This window comes from Ornithorhynchus anatinus, chromosome 8 (assembly GCF_004115215.2).
Source record: "Ornithorhynchus anatinus isolate Pmale09 chromosome 8, mOrnAna1.pri.v4, whole genome shotgun sequence".
In the NCBI taxonomy this organism is placed as follows: Eukaryota; Metazoa; Chordata; class Mammalia; order Monotremata; family Ornithorhynchidae; genus Ornithorhynchus; species Ornithorhynchus anatinus.
This window is the reverse complement of record NC_041735.1, coordinates 40436123-40455366: the sequence shown is the minus strand read 5'-3', so window position 1 is coordinate 40455366 and position 19244 is coordinate 40436123. Positions and strand designations below refer to the sequence as shown.

The window sequence follows — 19244 nt, the reverse complement described above, 5'->3', positions numbered from 1 at the left end:
ACTGATGATAATGATACTTAATTTCATTTTTACTACTCATATTTAGGTGTAATACAGCAAGTCACTCTCCACAAACCTTGGCCCTCTCAGTTCAATTAATAATGGCCCAGTCTTCTCCAACTGGAATTGATAAATGGGATTGTTTTTATGTGAATCTCTGAAATTCCCACATCCACCAGCACTCTGGCCTTTCCACCGTCCATTGACCTAAGAGAAGAACAGACTTTTCTAATTTTAACTGATAAAATTTGGGAAACAAACACCAGAAGTCCAACATTAAATACCCTCTTTTAAAGTAATAAATTCATCTAGCAGGGTGAGCTTGAAGAGGAATAATGAAGACCAAAAGAGTACAGTACCCATTAGGTCAGTGAAAGAGATTATTAAACATTGCCCCAGAAAAATAATTTCCTTACCCGTTTTGATAGGGTATATGGTGTCGGAATCTTTGAGAAGGTGAACTTACATGCTGAATACACCTAGGTTCAAAAAAAAAAAGATTTAAGAAACAATCATTTCATTGATAAAACCTTTGATTGAAATTCTTCAACATAGAAGAGCCAACCTTCTGAAGACTTCTATTTTTTTTTAAATTCCTCTCTGCCACAAGTGAATGCATGATTACTAATTTGAGCTCATTTCACAAGGGTAACTCCTAATAAAGTCGCTGCCATATTAGAACCATATTCATGCTCCATCCCGTCTCAAACGTGATGGCCTCTGGAGCTCCACAATTGGCTACAAGGTTAGTAGAGATGTTTCACAGTTTGAAGAGGATGTTTCTGTGAAGGTCTGAGAGAATCTCCTTGCGCTCCTTACAGCAAGATTAGAAGGCCAACGCCAAGGGGGAGTTGGTAGAGCACCTCACCTCACTCTCCGCTCGATCCCCAAACAAGACCAAAGCACTTGAGTACAGCTGTGTGCGACCAAAGGGCTCATACACGTGCGTGTTTCAATCAGTCGTGTCTGTTGATCGCTTAGGGAAGTACAACATAGAGTTCATACACACATTCCCTGCCACAGCGAATTTATGTCTACAAACACCATACGTGTTTGTGCAATGTGGGTGCCAGCATGGGCTGTGGAAGCGTGAGTTAGTGAGCTTCTGTGTTTCCGAAATCTAGAGATTAGGCCCGAGTCTGAGTAGATGGGTGAGGGGAAAAAGGAACAGCGAAGGAAAGGGAGGGAGAAGGCTAGTGTACAATGAGTAAATGAAAAACGCCTGGCCCGGGCAAAGAAAGGTCTCCAAGCTAAAGCTGCTTTAGTCTGCATACTCTTTACGCTTTAGCAGTCTGGCAGAGTTTTAGATTGTACCTACCCTGACGGTGTAGTGGATAGTGTTCTGTTTCTCATACTGAGACACCACTAATGTAAATGTGTGAGTCCCTGGGGTAGTTAGTTTTATCTTGGTCAGATAGTGGGGGCTGTTGATCCGAATCCCGTCAATATATGGAGATGGGTCAGCTGTAAGGAAACAGATCATCAAACGGAGAGATCATCAAACAATCAGTGGTATCTACTGAGGGCTTAGCGGGTACAGAGCACTGTGCTAAGCACTTGGGAGAGTTCACTACACTAGCGTTAATAGATGGGATCCTCTAGTTCACGACCTCAAATTGTCACATTCTTTAGAAATGTGCAGGTAAGGAAATTAGACGCCTGGACGTGAGCAGCCCAGTTTGGTTCTTCCGTTCTGCTGTACTGAAATGGAAGGTTTTTGGAACTAGCAGTTCTATCCATCCCAGGAAAAGTGACTTAAATCAATCAGAGTCCAACGGTCACCTAGACCGGCCCCACCCGTCCTGGGTTGTGACAGGGAAAGCCATTCTTAGCGCAAGGGGCCACCCACAGTCCCCTGAGGCCCTTGGCCTTACTTATATATACATATATAGTAAAGTCAAATGGTCCTTTAGCTCTGTGCTAGGTAAAGGTCTTGCAAAAGAAGCCTCACTCAATCACAATTGCGTGAGATCTTTTCGGAGTAATTCACTCCCATTACAAAAATCTGTACCTTTGTTTTCCTGTTTTCTCATCCTTCACGGAAGGGTGAGGAGAGCAGGGTAAATTATTTAACATTTAAATACAGAAATTCTGGCTTTTATACTAACAAATTAAACTTTGCTCCTCAGTCTCGGGGACAACTGCTCACTGACATGTTACCAACTCTGTTGGAGTGACAAGGCCTCGAACCACTGAAAGACTTGCTGATGGCCAAGAAGTGAGGAACATTAGGGCTGTACCTATTAATATGTAATCTGGTATGGATTAATTTATTACCTCAAACCATTCTTTCCCTTCGTGGGAAGCAGCAAGGCCTAGTGGAAAGAGCACAGGCCTGGGAGTCAGAGGTCTGGGTTCTAATCCCCACCCTGCCACTTGTCTGCTGTGTGACCTTGGGCAAGTCATTTCACTTCCTCTGGGCCTCAGTTTCCTCATCTGTAAAACGGGGATTAAGACTAAGTCCCATGTGGGACAGGGCTTGTGCCCAACCTGATGATCTTCTATCTCCCTCAGAAGTTAGTACAGTGCCCGGCACAAAGTAAGTGCTTAACAAATAGCAGTTAAGTCATGGTATTTTTCACTTGAAAATACAGAGCTACCACAGACATTTTTATTTTTTGATGGCATACGCATACCTGGGTAGTAGATCTTTTTCCCATCACTCTTGTAGACAACCATTGTGATGAATTCCCGATTGTTTGCAAAGTCATCCTGAAAACATAAACAATCATTTTTAAATGACTGCTTTAGAGTAGCCACGCCAGATCTGATCGTCACTGTGATATCTAATTTCACAGAATTTTTACAAAAGGCAGTGCTATCTTACCTCCGAACAACGTACTTCACCCAGGGAGAAGGGGTTACCTTAGAAGAAGAGAACCGGCTCTATACTCCCAAGGGCTGATTATTCATTTTGATAGCGGGGCGGGGATGGGGTTTTAGTGGAACCGGGAGGAGCCGTCGGGATGGGACTCGGCAGAGCTGGCAAGCTTGAAACGCAGGTCATTTGGAAACCTGGACTGAGTGAGGCAGGAAGCCCAACTCGATCAGCGGCAGGGGGTGAAACCGACAGTTTCAGCTCCATGGCTAGAAATCTAGAGGGGCAGCTCTCCCCATACGCAAAGGGCGGTGTACTCACAACAAGGCAAGCAGAACGCTTTCAGGGAACTATCTGTTCCCCAAAACTCGAGTTCTGGAAAAGATGAGTGGTTTAGGTGGCCCCCGAAAATCAACGTCAGGGTCTCTAACCCCTCCTTCACTGTATCTCGAATTTATAAATAATGACAATAATAATGTTGGTATCTGTTAAGCGCTTACTATGTGTGGAGCACTGTTCTAAACGCTGGGGTAGATACAGGGTCATCAGGTGGTCCCACATGAGGCTCACAATCTTAATCACCATTTTACAGATGAGGTCACTGAGGCACAGATAAGTGACTTGCCCACAGTCACATAGCTGACAAGGGGCAGAGCTGGGATCCGAACCCATGACCTCTGATTCCCAAGCCCGGGCTCTGAGCTATAAGCGTGTATAAAGCGGTATCGTGAAAGCTTTATAATACCATTCTGGATATTTTCCCTCTAAATTTGAACCTTAGGGTATTGTTAAATCAGAAACTAACTTCCTTAGCTAAAAGTGCTAATTTATTCAAATAGAACTCTGCTTACCTCACCGATCCCGAGGGATCCTTCGTTTGCCCGAAGGCTTTCCTCGTCATTGATCATTTTAGTTCAATTTTTGCTTAAAATGCTAACGTTGATATTCATCAGAGATACCCAATTAAAGATCGTGATAGAATACTCTTAGCTGTGAATTAGTATCCCCCCCGCCCTTGAAAAATACCCCTCCCCCCAACCCCAAAAACCAACCCAGTCCAGTACCTTGTCAATAATATGTCTACTAAGCAGGACCCACACTGCAGCTCCACCTTGTGGACACTGGACCTCCAATTTATACTGGGGATTATTTGCCAGACTATATGCATCTTTCACTGGGCCGTGTTTGGCATCCCACGTGCTAGACAATACGTTAAAAAACAAAACGAAAAAAGAGAGACGAGACGCTCATCTCATTTCCTAAAGAACTCAATGCATAACGGGACCACATTTCAAAAACCGTTCTATCGGACAGAACGACGGCAACCGTGCCGACGGGAACGCCGTTTATCACAGTAGGGGCGGAGAGAGAAGAGGAAGTCTCTTTTCCCGAAAATACGGTCGTATATTTTACAAATTTACGAAAGCGGAGGATGCCTTCGGACTAGATCGAGCGGGGGAAATTTTGAAGGCCTTTTTAGGGCAAACCTGTGAATGCACGTCGACTCTCTGAAGAGATTTGGGTTCCAGCTCAGATAGATCACATCAAAATATTGACACAGGTCCTCCCACGCGATCCAGAAAATCCCTGCAGATTTACATTTTATAATGATTCACTTTTAAGACGTACCGCTCGCTAAGGCGAGCCGACCCAACCTACTCTCTGTACCTCAACACCGACGATGGCGACTTCACGTACCGAGTGCTCACTTTGGGCCGAGCGCAGTACTGGGCACTCGGGAGAGTACAACGCCCCAGAATTAGCAGACGGGTACCTCGCCCGTTACAAACACAGTCTAAAGTCCCTGCCGCCAACCCCTCGCCCACCTCCTCCTCCCTCTGGCCTGGATCTCCCTCCCGCTCCATATCTGAAAGACCGTCACTCTCCCCACATTCAAATCGTCCTAAAAAATCACATCTCCTAACGAGGCCTTCCCCAGTTGAGTCTTCCCCTTCTCTGCGTTACCACTCGAAGTTCCCCCGACCCTCAGCTCCATAGCACTTATGTACGTATCCTCACGCTCTGCCATTTCCCCTATCTGTAACTTACTTTAATGTCTGTCTCCCTGTCTAGTCTTTAAGCTCCTTGTGGACAGGGATCATGGTCTACTAACTCTATTATACTACCCTTAAGCTCTCAGTACAGTGCTCTGCGACAAAGTAAGTGCTCAAAACCATGATTGCTTGAGCCATTCCAATTAATCTACTACATTTCAAGTCATTAAAGCATTGATCTGCAGGTTCCCCATGACAATCTGCTTACCGTTGTCTATTTTCTGGGCTGTTCTGGGATCAAAATTTAAATATTTCTGTAGCTCTGGGGTCCAGTTTCTCACATCATTCTCACTGTATCGCCCTTTCCAACGTAAGTGGCTCCAGGGGTTTTTCAACTGGATAAATCGATGCCCCTACACAAACAGTAAAGTTAAATTCAATTTTTAGGGTAATATTAGACATTTTTGGGGGTTTTAGTGTTGGCTTTTTTTAGCTAATTCCTCAACAGTTACTTCTCTTTACATGATGGAAATAGCACTGGGAAACTGACTCATTTCTCAACTTTTAAATTTCTGGCCCAAGTAGTCAGGTAGGTGGTTCCAGTCTGCCAAATCGGATGTTCTTTAGCACATGGGAAATGGACGCAAAGCAGGGATTCTTTCCTATTAGTCACACCGATCCCTCGTAACGACTCTATCTTCCCATTGAACTGACCCGATCGGTCTGGGGATAAATGGGAGAAAGCAGAAGGGACACAGTGCACAACATCTGGACGGTCTGAGGAAGCGACGGCCACGTTCAAACACGCATCTTTTGAAGAATGCTTTCCTGGAGAATATTTTGATTTTGGTCCTGCTGAGGGCAAACCAGACTCCATGCCAGCCTCGCACTAGGTAGGAATGAATGCATTCTGCAGTTTGGGGAGCAAAGTATCTCCAGTCCTGCCTCCTAGACTGACCTAGGAACCCTGGCTTCACTACAACTTCCTGACGCTGCATTTTAGGTTTTACCTCCAGGCTTGTTCGTTTCTTCTGTCATTTGGGGACCTAGAAGGGAAGGGTTCAGGGAAATCCCTAGAGGTCAGGAAGTCTGAGAGTAGAGCAAGGATGAGGGTGCGGGGCTGCCGACTGGACAGATTTCCGGTCATGATTCTACCCAGGAGGATGCAGTCTTAAGGAAAAATACCCGTTAGTACCAATCCAACCCCTCAATGCTGAATCACTAAAATCAGCTGGCAAAAGAGAGATTTTCACATATGAAGATTCTGTGACATTTCTGTCACATGTAGTCAGATGTGCTGCACACTGAGATGGCCTATAAGCAGAGGTGAAAGTAAACTCGAACTGTTCAGAACGCCGCACCAGTCATACAAACAGTGCAGGTTCAGCTTTTCCTGTATGAACCTGCCCCTCCTCCCCTCCTCAGCTCCACCCCTCTCGGAGGGAGGACTTGGCTCCTATATGGCACTAACCACCCCCACCTGAAGCCGCAGCCCAGGCCCCGGGCCGGAGCGTGCCAGGCAGCCAGTTGGCCGCAAGCAGCGTCATCTGTTTCTGCGGCAAGGCCGGCGTGGTTCTGGGAGGGCCGCGGGAGCCGCTTCCTTCCAAGCGGGAATCACGGGAAAGCCGGCTCCTTCCAGCTGGCAGTAAGACGCAAGCCCTGTCCGGGGCCTAGCCCAGAGATTTAAGGAGGTTCCCATTTTCCTGAGCAGGGCCCAGGCCATCCTGATAAGAGAAACTTTTCATTTCACCCTTGCGTAGGACAGGGAAAGGGTAGAGAGGAAAAGGATACGAATCCACGAGTCCACTGGAATCTTCCTACAGTCTGACATCCTCGTAATGCTCTGGCAGGGAGGTCTGGCCAAATGACTACATATTTCCACATCACTGCCTCACTCAGGGGAAAGAGAAACTGCTGCAACATAGCTTGTTTTCCTGCCCTCTCACTGCTTTGTCCTTTAGAGCCCTGACTGGCAGGAATATCAGTGTTAACATTTTTGGCGGGGTTATGATGTTAAAACTTGTTTTCAAGCCTACACTAACAATCTGTCTGAATTCTAAGGCAAAAGTCCTCCTCTTCCACTGGTGCCAAAAACATCACGGTGCTCGGGAAACAGTAAGCACTCAATAGGATTACATTTCTTGAAAAACACTTCAACTATAAAAACCTTATGCTCTCGAATATCCAAAACAGCATATGCATGTGTGGGAACCAAACCCCACTTCTCTCCTTCTTCTTCTGACATCACTCCAGTAGCCGTGGTGATAAGGACATCCCCTTTGTGAAATCTAGAAAGATATCAATGGGGAGGTGAGCATAAGAAACACCCCCGCCCCACCCCAACAGCATGTACATCTACAGTCTCTACAATCAATGACTCCTCTAGTGGGCTTCCCCATACTACTTGGCTCTTCAAGTACTAGTTCAAAAACTCATTTGAAAATCTGGAATTCTAATTTTTTTTAAAAAAGTGCCAGACACATACTAGTCATTTGCTAATATTTTTACTACTAGTTTAAAAAATGTCCATTAGTTTTGTTGTTGGTCAGATGTCACAAAGCTAAAGATTCTTAATGAAGACTTACCAAGTTTGACACCTTCCAATGTGCTTTACATTGTTTATGGAAACTGCCACTGAATGGCATACTGAAATCTAAACTAAAAGATCAGAGTATTTCCAAACATTTTGAACCTAAGGCTGCAGGTACAAGATATAAAAATTCTTCCAAAGTGACGAAGAGCATTCTGAGACCACAGATGCAGAAGCTCACTGTTGAAATGTTTTGGTTGGAATTTATTTAGTTGACAATGTATGCAAAATTTTAAAAATTGCCAAAGTTTATGCTTAAAAGAGATGCTCTTACATAGTAATTCCTTTGACCATAAATTTTGCAAAAATTGTGAAATCTGAATGCAAAAATAAAAATCACAGCACTAAGAGCTGCAAATGACAAACATGAGAGCACAGGAAAGAATAATCTGTGTGTGCACAGTATGTTTTTTTGAGAGAGGGTGAGGGGGACAGGAATCAACCAATAATAAAACAAACAACTGTGATATTTGTTTAGCGCTTACTATGGGTCAAGCACTATACTAAGTGGTAGGGTAGACTAATCTAAGTAGGAGGGAGAACAGATACCGAATCCTCGTTTTGCAGATGAGAGAACTGAGGCACAGATAAGTTAAGTGACTTGCCCAAGGTCACGCAGCAGGTAAGTGGCAGAGTGGAGATTAGAACCCAAATCATCTGACTCCCATGCCCGTGCTCTTTTCACTAGGCCACACTGCTTCTAATCAGTCGATCAATGCTCCTTATTTTTAATGATATTTGCAAAGCACTTATGTGCCATGCACTCTACTAAGCACTGTGGTAGATCTTCCACAAGATCATGAGGTTGGACAGAGTCCACGTCCTACGTGGGACCCCCAGTCTTAATCCCTATTTTACAGATGAGGTAACAGGCACAGAGGAAGTGAAGCTTTGTGGGGTTGGGCGTGGAATGAATATCAACTGCTGAAGGGGCATAAAGCCAAGTGCATAGCCAATGCAGAAGGGAGGGCAACAAGGGGAACTAAGGGCTTCATCAAGAAAAGCTTCAGGGAGATGTGACTTTAATAAGGACTTAAAGGTAGGGAAGAGTGATGGTCTGTTGGAAGGGAGTTTCAGGCCGGAAAGGGAGGCAGTTGCTCTCCGTATTCAAACACCCCCAACGCCCCCTCCAAAAAAAAATGAAAATAAAGGCCTTAGAGTCCCCAAACCATACACACACATTAACCCTTCTTGTGCTATATTTTTGTTTGCTCACAGTTCCTAGTGCTACTTCAAGTTTGAGTTTTATCCCAAAGACATCACAAAATTATTTCCATTATTAGGGAAAGAACATCCCAAATATTTACCTTTGGTAAAGCATTCTGAAAGAACTCTCCTTGTTGAAGCTCTGATTGTCCGAATGCATAGCAATCCTCTCCGGTATCCAACCAGTGAGAGCGTGGAGATCAATATTCTGCAACGATAAAATATTGCTATTAACTCCCAAAGGCATTTTAAGCCATCGGGTAAATTGTATAGATAATTTACTATTTTTATACTTCACCACATTTGATTTGGCTATCTACAAAGGAAGGCCATTTTAAGCTAAAGCGCAAAGGTTTTTTAAGCTATTTCATTTCTTTGGTCTTAGAAACTCCTGCTTAGAATTTAGATGAAGACATTCTTTCCCTAATGTTCTACGTTCCAAACTTGCCCTCGGCTTCTCTGTAAATGAAAGCCTAGTGAGGAATTAAAAGTACAATTCCTAACTGCATGCCAGAAGGGGGACTAGTTAACTGCAGTAACACACATGGAAAAAAATCTAGCTTACCCTCTTCTGGGGAAGAAAAACAGAGGCAACAGCCCAAGTCATTAGAGAGAATTGCTACCTTTGTCACATCTGATGCCCTCTTCCCATTGCTGTGCTCCACTCTTTTACTTCTCCCTTAGAGAACAGCAGACCTAAGCCTTGAGGCAACCCCACAGTTGTGGAAAGCGGAGGAGGGGCCGGCAAAACAGACTGAGAAGGAGTGGTCAGAAGGATAGGAGGAGAACCGGGAGAGGACAATATCCGAGAAGCCAAGGTTAGAAAATATTTCTGGGAGGAGGTGGTCCTTAGTACTGAAGGCAGCAAAAAGGTCGAGGGAGATTTAGGACAGAGAAGAGGCCACTGGATTTTTCAAGGAGGAGGTCGTTAGTTACCTTAAGGCAGATTCAGTGGAATGAAGGTGGTGAAAGTCAGACTGCAAGGGGTCGGAGGAGAGAGCCGGAAGACGTAAAGTGGAGGCAGTGAGAGTAGACAACTTCCTCAAGGAGTTTAGAAAGGAATGGTGGGGAGGGAGATGGGGCAATTGCTGGAGGTTCCTGTGGGATCAAGGAAGGTTGTTTTTGTTTCGTTTTGCTGTTTTTAAGATAGGGGATAGATGGACTTGTTTGAAACAGGAGGGAAGGAGCCCCTGGAAAGTAAGTGGTTGAAGATGGTGGTCAGGGAAGGAGGAAGGGAAGAGGCAACAGTCTTGATAAAGTGAGAAGGGATGGGTCAGAAGCACAAATGGAGGGTGTAGAATTTGAGAGGAGGCAGATCTCCATTAGGAAGTACATACTGGACTACTAATGGAAAAATGAGGAAATGTTAGAAGGCTCAAGAAAAGATCTACGGTGGGTTAGAAGAAAAAACTGTAGAGACGTTTTAGATGATACATCCATAAACATTCAGCATGAGAATAATTATTGAGGACAACTAACCTACTATTCCTCCTTGCCTCCTGTCAGAAAGAACAGTGATCTGGACTGCTGGTCTGAGGGTATGGCATTTTTATGTTGAGTTCTGCATTTCAGAAATACTATTGATACTATCGGTTCTCCCTATTTGCATCACATACTATTATCACACTAAGCAAACCTAACCACTTGAGTTTTTTAATTCCGATTCATTTTAAAAAGCATCAGTTTCAAAACAGATGACTGAATCGTACACTGGCTAGGATTTCATAGACTCCCTCGGCCCCACCCCTATCCTGGAGAAATGGAGACCGGGGGGGGGTGGCTAGAGTCTGGCCTGGACTCTCCTAGAGGGTAGGTGACCATATTGCTGTCCATGTCCCCACAGGGCTTATGTACATACCTTTAAATTACGTATCATAAATTGTCTTTATATTAATGTCTGTCTCCCCCTCTAGATCGTAAGCTTGTTATGGGCGGGACACGTAACCCTAATTCTGTCGTATCGTACTCTCCCAAGCGCTTGGTACAGTGCTCTGTGCAAAGTAAGTGCTCAGTGATTCCCACAGATTGATACTGGCTGCTGGGAACTGTGGTCCACTGGACCAGTCACGTATGGGTTGAAAATCAGAATACAACCAAGTGTCAGTGCAGAGGTTTTATCTGCTCAGATTGCCCTTGTTCATCCCCTTCCCTCCCATCCAATCCAACCTGAAATAGTCATAAAAGTGAGAGGACTGCAGAGCCTCTGCTGGGGGTCTGGGTTGACAAAAATGCGAGCCCAATTGGGTTCGGGATCCCCAAATCTAGGCCCAGTTAAAGCTCCGATAAACAGATCTCTGCTCCCAGCTACAAGTTACCTAATACTTACGGAATTTGATCCTGGAAAGTCATATCCTCCCATGACTTTCATATAAGCCTTTTCTATGAGTGACACCCACAGTTCACTTTTGTTGTTGGAATAAGAACAGAGAAGTTCTCCGTTATGATCAATGGGCAACTGGTCATCAATTATCACCTGAGCAGAGAAGAGGTAAAAAAAAAAATTTATGAAATAGGTGCTTGAAAAGTTGAAACATTTTTAAAAATAAGTCACCAGCAAAACTAACTGTGTGCTATTTAGGGGTTATTTTTAAATGAAAACAGTGCCATGGTCGCTAGTGAAATAGACAGTTTTACAGCTTTATTACTTCACAAGGAGACTGTCACTTTTCCTCACAAAATAAACAAGGGTATAGCTGGATTGGATTCTGAGAGAAGGGTGTGGCAAGCACTAGCAATTTTTTTTTGTTTTTTAAACGATAATTGTTATATGCTTATTATGTACAGTCACCATCCCACATGGGGATCACAGTCTAAGTAGGAGGGAAATAGGTATTTAATTTTCCCATTTTAAAGATGAGGAAACAGAGGCACCGAGAAGCCAAGGCACTTGCCCATGATCACACAGCAGACAGATGGTAGTCAGGATTAAAACCCTGGTCCTCTGACTCCTAAACCCATGCTCTTTCCTCTAGGCCACACTGCTTCCTAAGGGCTAGAAATACCATCAAATCTGTGACCACTTCAATTTCAATATGAATAAATCAGTCCTGAATGTGAGGTTCACCAAGAACTGGGTGTAGCACATTTTGGACTAGACGTAACATCCAGGGGAGCAATGGACACTAGGCTCACTACAGAGGGATTTTCAGCTTCTTTCCTTCCAGAGAAACTGCTCAGGGCTGTGGTGGTCAGGGCCTGTGAAGGTACCGAGTTGTCATGGGACTTTAGCTGGGCCTGTGGAATAATCTAAACTCTGCCAGAATACACTGACATTTTGCCAATGGAGTGGGCAATGGGGCTATGCTTTTTTTCATCTGTGAAGCCTGATCTATGCTCAGCTGACAGAAAATATTTTGAAAATTCACATAGTTTTTGTTAGGGATATGATCAAAGCTGGCCCATAAGTTGGAATGTTACTCAAAATTTGGAAACAAGAACGGTGAATTTACAAAGTAATACTCTGAATGGACTTCCTAACTGGGTTTCAATAACCTACAGCTGTCACGTAATCCCTAGGGCCCATCCATTTAATTTCTCCAGCAACACATTTATTTACTCCAAAAGGTACTTACTTTTCTTGGAACACCATTGATATGAAGTTTTACCATGTATTTCCCACATGGATTGTATTCCGGTTCTCCTTTTTTATTCTGAGGGTAAATTATACTTTTACAAAAAAAGTACGAAAATAGGTTAGAAATTAATATTCCATGTGTGCAATATATATTAATATCACATCGAACGTAAGTTGGCACAAAATACCGTTGAGTACTTTTTTTTTCTAGTGGTATTTGTTAAGAGTTAACTGTGTGCCAGGCACTGTTCTAAGCCCTGGGGTAAATACAAGGTAATCATGTTGGACACAGTCCATGTCCCTTATGGGGCTCACGGTCTTAATTCCCATTTTACAGATGAGGTAACTGAGACCTAGAGAAGTTAAGTAACTTGCCCAAGGCCACACAGCGGATGAGTGGCAGAGCCAGGACTAGAGCCAAGGTCCTTCTGACTCCCAGGCCCATGCTGCTTCTCACCCAGCAGTTTACCACACATTTCATACCAAAATACTAAGTAATCAAACAGGCTCTAAAAAGATAAACACAGATTTTCTATGAGTCCATATCCACTAAAAATAAGCATTTAATATAAAACCACCTGTTAGACATATTTCATAATACCTTCACGCTGTTTACAGGCAGCCCATGAAAGACAGCAAAACGTCAAGATTATAGCGTGTGATAAAGGGAACTCCCTGTTTTCCCGTCTGCCATCCAACCAAACCAGTTCATTTCAGAAAGAAAGGCACAACATTCTTTTTTTATCACAACTCACCCCTAAGCAAGAATAGGTTCTGACCACCAGAGAGCAAGCCATTAGAGGTTATACAATAATAATAATAATAATAATAATAATAATAATAATAATAATGTTGGTATTTGTTAAGCGCTTACTATGTGCCGAGCACTGTTCTAAGCGCTGGGGTAGACATAGGGGAATCAGGTTGTCCCACCTGGGGCTCACAGTCTTAATCCCCATTTTACAGATGAGGGAACTGAGGCACGGAGAAGTTAAGTGACTTGCCCACAGTCACACAGCTGACAAGTGGCAGAGCTGGGATTCGAACTCATGAGCCCTGACTCCAAAGCCCATGCTCTTTCCACTGAGCCACGCTGCTTCTCCAAGAATAACCCAATTGAAATATAAAATTTCCTCAAGTTTACTTTGATCACGAATCTGGAACTGAACTCCAGGTCACTTTTTCCAACTCATTCTCCTGACTAGGGAGTGGGTAACTGTGATATACTTGTTAAAGAATCCTGACAACTACCACCCACTCCCTTCCTTCCCGCTTACCAAGATTGTGAGATAGCAAACCTTCCCTGGGCTCCCCCCCGACCTCGATTTCTCTGCACTAATGGAGAGCACTGCCCAAATCAAAGGCACGATTGCTCCTAAGCTATTTACCTCCATTATGTTATTAATAAGTGTTATTACACAAGAATAGAAGATGGGACAATGAAAAAATACAATGTAAAAATTTTTACCTTGTAATCAATTTCTTATTGTACCGTCTTTCATAAGCTGCACTTATAGCCAGTGACGCCACAAAGGAACAATCTGATACTATTGTCTAATAATAATAATAAAAAAATTAAAGAGAGTAGTCCTCTCAAAAATGACTCAACATCCATTATACTCATCACCTTCCTCTCTGGCATTATAATCTTTTGAATCAAGAACTGATCTCATAGGAAAACTGAACAGGAATGCCAAATCTCAAATCTTCAAAATAAATTTAGAAATTTAGAGTCATGATGAAAGGACTTGGCTGAAATAAAATGAGAACTAGAAAGCATTACTGTATTTAAAATTTTTTTAAATCTTGTAATCATCAATGAATGGTAGCTATTTAGCCTACAACTGCATTTTAAATTACGAGAGGGAATTTTGCACGTTTTAATTTGGGAGTTCCACTATCGCCACGTGAAACAAATCGAGAGCATCAAACCAGTTAAAGGCTATATCTATAGTAGGTGGGCATTACCACAAAATGTCTAAATCGTGACCAGGTTTGTGGGACTGCCCAAACAACTTGTGAAAATGATAGATAGAACTTCCTACTCTTTCAATGTCAATACAAAAGAATAAAGCAAATTCAAATCATGACCTCATGAAGCTATTAATATGGTCTAGGCTAACTTTGTGTCTCTTTCTTATCCGTGCTATCTCTTTGACATATAGAATTCTCATGATTTTATATTTTAATGTATATTGGAAAATAACCAAGTAGAAAAAATACCAGGTCAAACAAAATCCACTTATAAATTTTTATATTTTAAAATATATTATAAAATATGTGTATTTTATACTTCTAATTTACCAGAATTAAAATCCCATTGTTACAGAATAAATGAATATATTTTTGCTCAGAACAGAAGCACGTGAAGTGTATATGCTGAATACTATGAAATAGTTTATAGAACAGTCAACATTTAAAATTCTCATGTTTAAAAAACCTATTTTTCCTCCAAAACCAAATGACAAAAATTACCTGTTTTATGCTGAAACTAGAAACAGTATAGATCATTGTAGGATTATTGGTAAGATCATCTGGCCGCACCCATTTAGAAAATATAGCCTTCTGTTTGGGGGACAACGGCAACTTCCCGTATTTATCACTGAAATAAAGAAAAAGGGAATCCTAAGAGATTCTTCTAAAACCTAATATTCAAAACAAAAGCTTGTTTTTTGAATAACATTAAAAATTATATTTCTGTCTTTGATACAATCACCTGAATGGTAATAACTTTATAAAAGTTCAAATACTAAGAAGTTTTGAGTTCACTACAGAGACCCTCCACATAGCCCTCCCTGCTACTCCAGTACGTGTCCATATACACAGTCCGGCTGTCGGTTTGGTAGAAAGTTTAGAGAAATGCTCTGGGGATCAGGAGACCTACATACTAGTCCCAGTGCTGCCTACAGTTGGCTATCATGGGTGTAGACTACCCATCAACTTCACAATATGTTTCACCCCTACACGGGAAGTGCAACAGAAGCACAAGATTCATTCCCTGCACCCACGGCGAGCTTATACTCTAACTTTCCTGAAAGAATTTCTTCAGGACCCCTTGGATTTGGTCATTTCACTGGAGCTAGCCAGCGAAACGATGTTGAAGTAGCTGGTTGACTTAATTCTACGACTGTTCTGATCCTGCCTAGCCACTTGATGCTCTGTATGACACGGAGGAAGCATGACTAGAACTGCTTAAGGAGTCCGATGAGACATGTGATGTGGGTCCATGTCGCACATCCACATACGGAAGAGGCGACACTATATATCGTGCTCAGAGATTGGGAAGGACAAGTTAGTCAAAAGTCTTGCTTTTTAAGATGAAGGGCTGACCGGCAAGAGAGCTCTGCAAAACCATGGAGAGCTTAAGTAAACTGCCTTCCCTAAGATCCAATAATGCTATAAGAGAAACAGCACAACAAATCCTGGAAGTTTTGACTCAACTCCTGTTGAAGCTACTGTTAACGATTAGTACTGTATGCCACATAAGCCAAGCCACAAACCTTGTAAAAGTCTCTGAAAAATACAATCAACCTGAAGTCCAAGGAACTGACATCAGTGGAAAAGAGACCTCATGATCCAAGAGGCCCACCCCAGTTAAAAGACTCCCTCCTTCTCCCTGCTGTCATCTAAGCATGACTTTTGGGCACCTGGTATATGCCCCACTTTAGTCCCAAAGCACTTTACAGATCTATAATTCATATATTATAAATGATTTATATGATTGTCTGTCCCCTCCTCTGGATTGTGAACTCATTGTGGGCAGGGAACGCATCTATCAATTCTGCTGTATTGTACTCTCCCAAGCGCTTAGTACAGTGCTCTGAAAACAGTAAGCGCTCAATAAATACCATTGATTGATGACTGCAAACTGAGACACAGAGAAACTATGCAAATGTCATGGGAGCTGGGGGAGGACTCAACCACAGCAAATTAATTCCCAATAAAAGATCAACTGACTAAGAATGTCCATGTATGCCAGTTAGTAAGGCACCAACCAGATAATAGTTTTTGTTATAGCTCCTCAGACCTTCCATTTGGTCCGAAGTCTGGTGCCACATTATCACCACACACCAGAAGTCTCCCAAAAGAACGTGGGCTTTCTTAATTTGGTTTTCTTCTTCACTATCTGCTCTGCAGTATGGAGAGTGTGTTGTCTAGGTAAAAAAAAAAATTAGATGACGCCATCTAGTTCTCACTTGCTAGCCAAGAGTTTTGCTTTCTCCGGTTTAAGGTTATACTTTGCCTAGGATTTTTTTTTCTACCATAAAAGGTTCACCATCATCTTCTCAAACCAAGAAGGTGTTTGCCTCTAGTCCTCCCATAGAGCAACTCACGATGGCTATCTTCAGAACTTTAGATGATACTCAAAGCCTGTTAGAGGATAAGCGCCTTCTGGGTGGGGAATGTGTCTTGTGCACCAGATGAACTTTCCCAAGCACTCTGTACCATACACTGCAATCACGTGATCAATAAATAGCATAACTGCTACCATTATGGACTTGAGAGCTTCCCAAAGGATGGGAAATATGTCAAAGTAAGAAAAATTTTCAAAGGAAAAAATCCTGCTTCAGAGAGTTTTTAAAAAAACTGTCTCAACCTACATTTCAGGTACAAGAAAAAAAACCACCATCAATAAAACCTACATGTTAAATAGTGTTCACTTACGAGAATGGCATCGGAAAGGCAAAACGCTCCCTCAAATCCACACTCATGAAAGGGACATACTCAATACCGTTTATTTTCGATGTCTTTCTGCAAAGTAAAAGAAAAATGTTTAGACTTAAGCATTATAAATTCAGAATTACCTATTAATTTAATTTAATGAACTATTTGCTTAGCGCTTACTATGTGCCAAGCACTGTTCTAAGTGCTGGGATAGATACAAGGTAATCAGGTTGTCCCCCGTGGGTCTCCCGGTCTGAATTCCCATTTTAGAGATGAGGTAACTGAGGGACAGAGAAGTGACGTAACTTGCCCAAAGTCACACAGCTGACAAGTGGTGGAGGCGGTATTAGAACCCACAACCTCCGACTCCCAAACCCGTGCTCTTGCCACTAAGCCATGCTGCTTCTCATTAAAACACACAAACAGCATTTACAGACTAATGGGTGATTTTAAAAACTCACCTTTTTCATTTCTTGTATAGAATAAATAACAGTCGTTCAAGTCTGCTGCTAGTTCAGGGATACTTTTAAAAAAGGATAAATAGCATACAAAACTGTCATTTCATCCAGTCCAGCTCTCCCATGTACTAGGGATTTCAGGCAGTCAAAGGAGATGAGCCTTTTTATCCCACAACATTCATTCTCCTCACCACCACCCAGGCCATCCCTGTTTGGGAGAAGGGTCACCATCACTCCTCTGAGCCTCAGAAGACATAGAAATAGTTCTCTCCTCTGAGCCCAAAGGGTAGAGTTCAGCTAGGTGTGCTCTTCTGGCATGGTGTAATCTATGTTTTTGGCGGGTTTTTTTGACAATCTCACCCAAATAAAGATTTAAACAATGAATACATGGCAATATGTAAAAATGTTTACTTCTTAGCTTCTTGTAGGTTATGACAAACCAAGTAAAATGGGCCTAGCTGCCAGAAGAGGTGCAAAAAATTACCAATTGCTTGGAAGAAAGCTTCTGGGCCCAACAGCACAGAAAGGCAGAATGGATAGCCCTACTCTGCATAAGCCCCTGACGTTCAAACCCCCTTTTTTAGATGTATGTGGATGCAGGGAAGGGGATGAGATGTGCCACCCAAAGGAATAAAAAAAGACAATGAGCAATCAAAAATTAAATAATCCATTATGAGAAATTTAAAGATAGAAAGCAAGAGGTTCTTTTTTAAGCTGATTAACTAATTAAAACGGCAAACCTGAAAAATGGCTGACATAGACTAGGATCCCTAAGCCCTGCTGGACATCACATCTTAAAGCTGCAGGGATGACTGCAGGAATCCATCAATTCTGATCCATTCAAACTGCTACCTCACTGGTCCAAGTACCTGTCATAATGTGACAACTTTGGCATTAGCGATCTTACTGACGTCCCCGCCTTAAGTCTCTCTCCTCTCTACTCTAGACTTCGCTCTGCTGCTCAGATCACTGTTCTGTACATATCTCCCTATTCCTCAAAAAACCTCAATATTAATAATAATAATGTTGGTATTTGTTAAGCGCTTACTATGTGCAGAGCACTGTTCTAAGCGCTGGGGGAGACACGGGGGAATCAGGTTGTCCCACATGGGGCTCACAGTCTTAATCCCCATTTTACAGATGGGGTAACTGAGGCCCAGAGAAGTTAAGTGACTTGCCCACAGTCACACAGCTGACAAGTGGCAGAGCTGGGATTCAAACTCATGACCTCTGACTCCAAAGCCCATGCTCTTTCTACTGAGCCACGCTGCTTCTCTTCTTCAATATTGTCCATCCCTCTCTACCTGAGACTTTTAGGGATTCAATCAGCTATCTTTCCTCTACTTATCCCTACTTCTCTCCCACTACAACCCAGCTTGCGTACTTCATTCCTCAAATGTCAACCTGCTCATGGTCCCTCGCTTTCATCTCTCTCACCACTGATTTCTTGGGAGATCACTCCTCTCATCTTCAAAGCCCTATAACAATAATAATAATAATAAAGCATTTGTTAAGCAATTACTACATACCAGACACTGTACTTAGCGCTGGGGTAGATACAAGGTAATCAGGTTAGATGCTGTCCCTGTCTGGCAGGGGGCTCACAGTCTTACTCCCCATTTTACAGATGAGGTAACAGAAACACAGAGAAGCAAAAGGACTTGCCCAAGGCCACCCGGCAGACAAGTAGCAGAGCCGGAATCCCCAAATTTGCACATCGGGCTGGGACTAGAACCCAGGACTTGGGACCCACAGCACGGTCCCTCGCCCCGGGTCGGTCCCCGTGGGGTCCTCACTCTGGAATCACATTTCTTCCCTGAATAATTTCATCTCCTCACTGGACTTCCCCCGTGCTGCCTCCCCAACTAGATTCTAAGCCCTTTCAGGGCAGAGATGATGTCAACTAACTCTATTGTAGTTATTCATGTGCTTAGTACAA

General features: G+C 42.9%; 1 protein-coding gene and 1 long non-coding RNA gene across 5 annotated transcripts in view; both read right to left on the bottom strand.

The window, feature by feature from the left end:
* CAPN7 (calpain 7) overlaps positions 1-19244 on the bottom strand; it is a 74845-nt gene that overhangs the window by 1492 nt on the left and 54109 nt on the right. For 3 of the 4 annotated variants that reach the window (XM_029070806.1, XM_029070805.1, XM_029070808.1), the window contains 14 exons: positions 16848-16934; positions 14658-14784; positions 13651-13736; positions 12181-12274; positions 10935-11081; positions 8710-8816; positions 6980-7100; positions 5081-5225; positions 4306-4405; positions 3883-4018; positions 2637-2712; positions 1319-1464; positions 417-479; positions 77-207 (listed from right to left, as the gene is read on the bottom strand). In XM_029070806.1, the coding sequence (XP_028926639.1) occupies positions 77-207; positions 417-479; positions 1319-1464; positions 2637-2712; positions 3883-4018; positions 4306-4405; positions 5081-5225; positions 6980-7100; positions 8710-8816; positions 10935-11081; positions 12181-12274; positions 13651-13736; positions 14658-14784; positions 16848-16934 (1566 nt within the window). The remainder of the gene's footprint in view (positions 1-76; positions 208-416; positions 480-1318; positions 1465-2636; positions 2713-3882; positions 4019-4305; positions 4406-5080; positions 5226-6979; positions 7101-8709; positions 8817-10934; positions 11082-12180; positions 12275-13650; positions 13737-14657; positions 14785-16847; positions 16935-19244) is intronic. The other variant, XM_039912830.1, reaches the window with a different exon arrangement.
* Positions 5841-6973, bottom strand: LOC120638548. Its single transcript, XR_005660248.1, has 2 exons — positions 6604-6973; positions 5841-5963 (listed from the first exon to the last, which is right to left on the bottom strand). It is a non-coding gene; the product is annotated as an uncharacterized LOC120638548 (long non-coding RNA).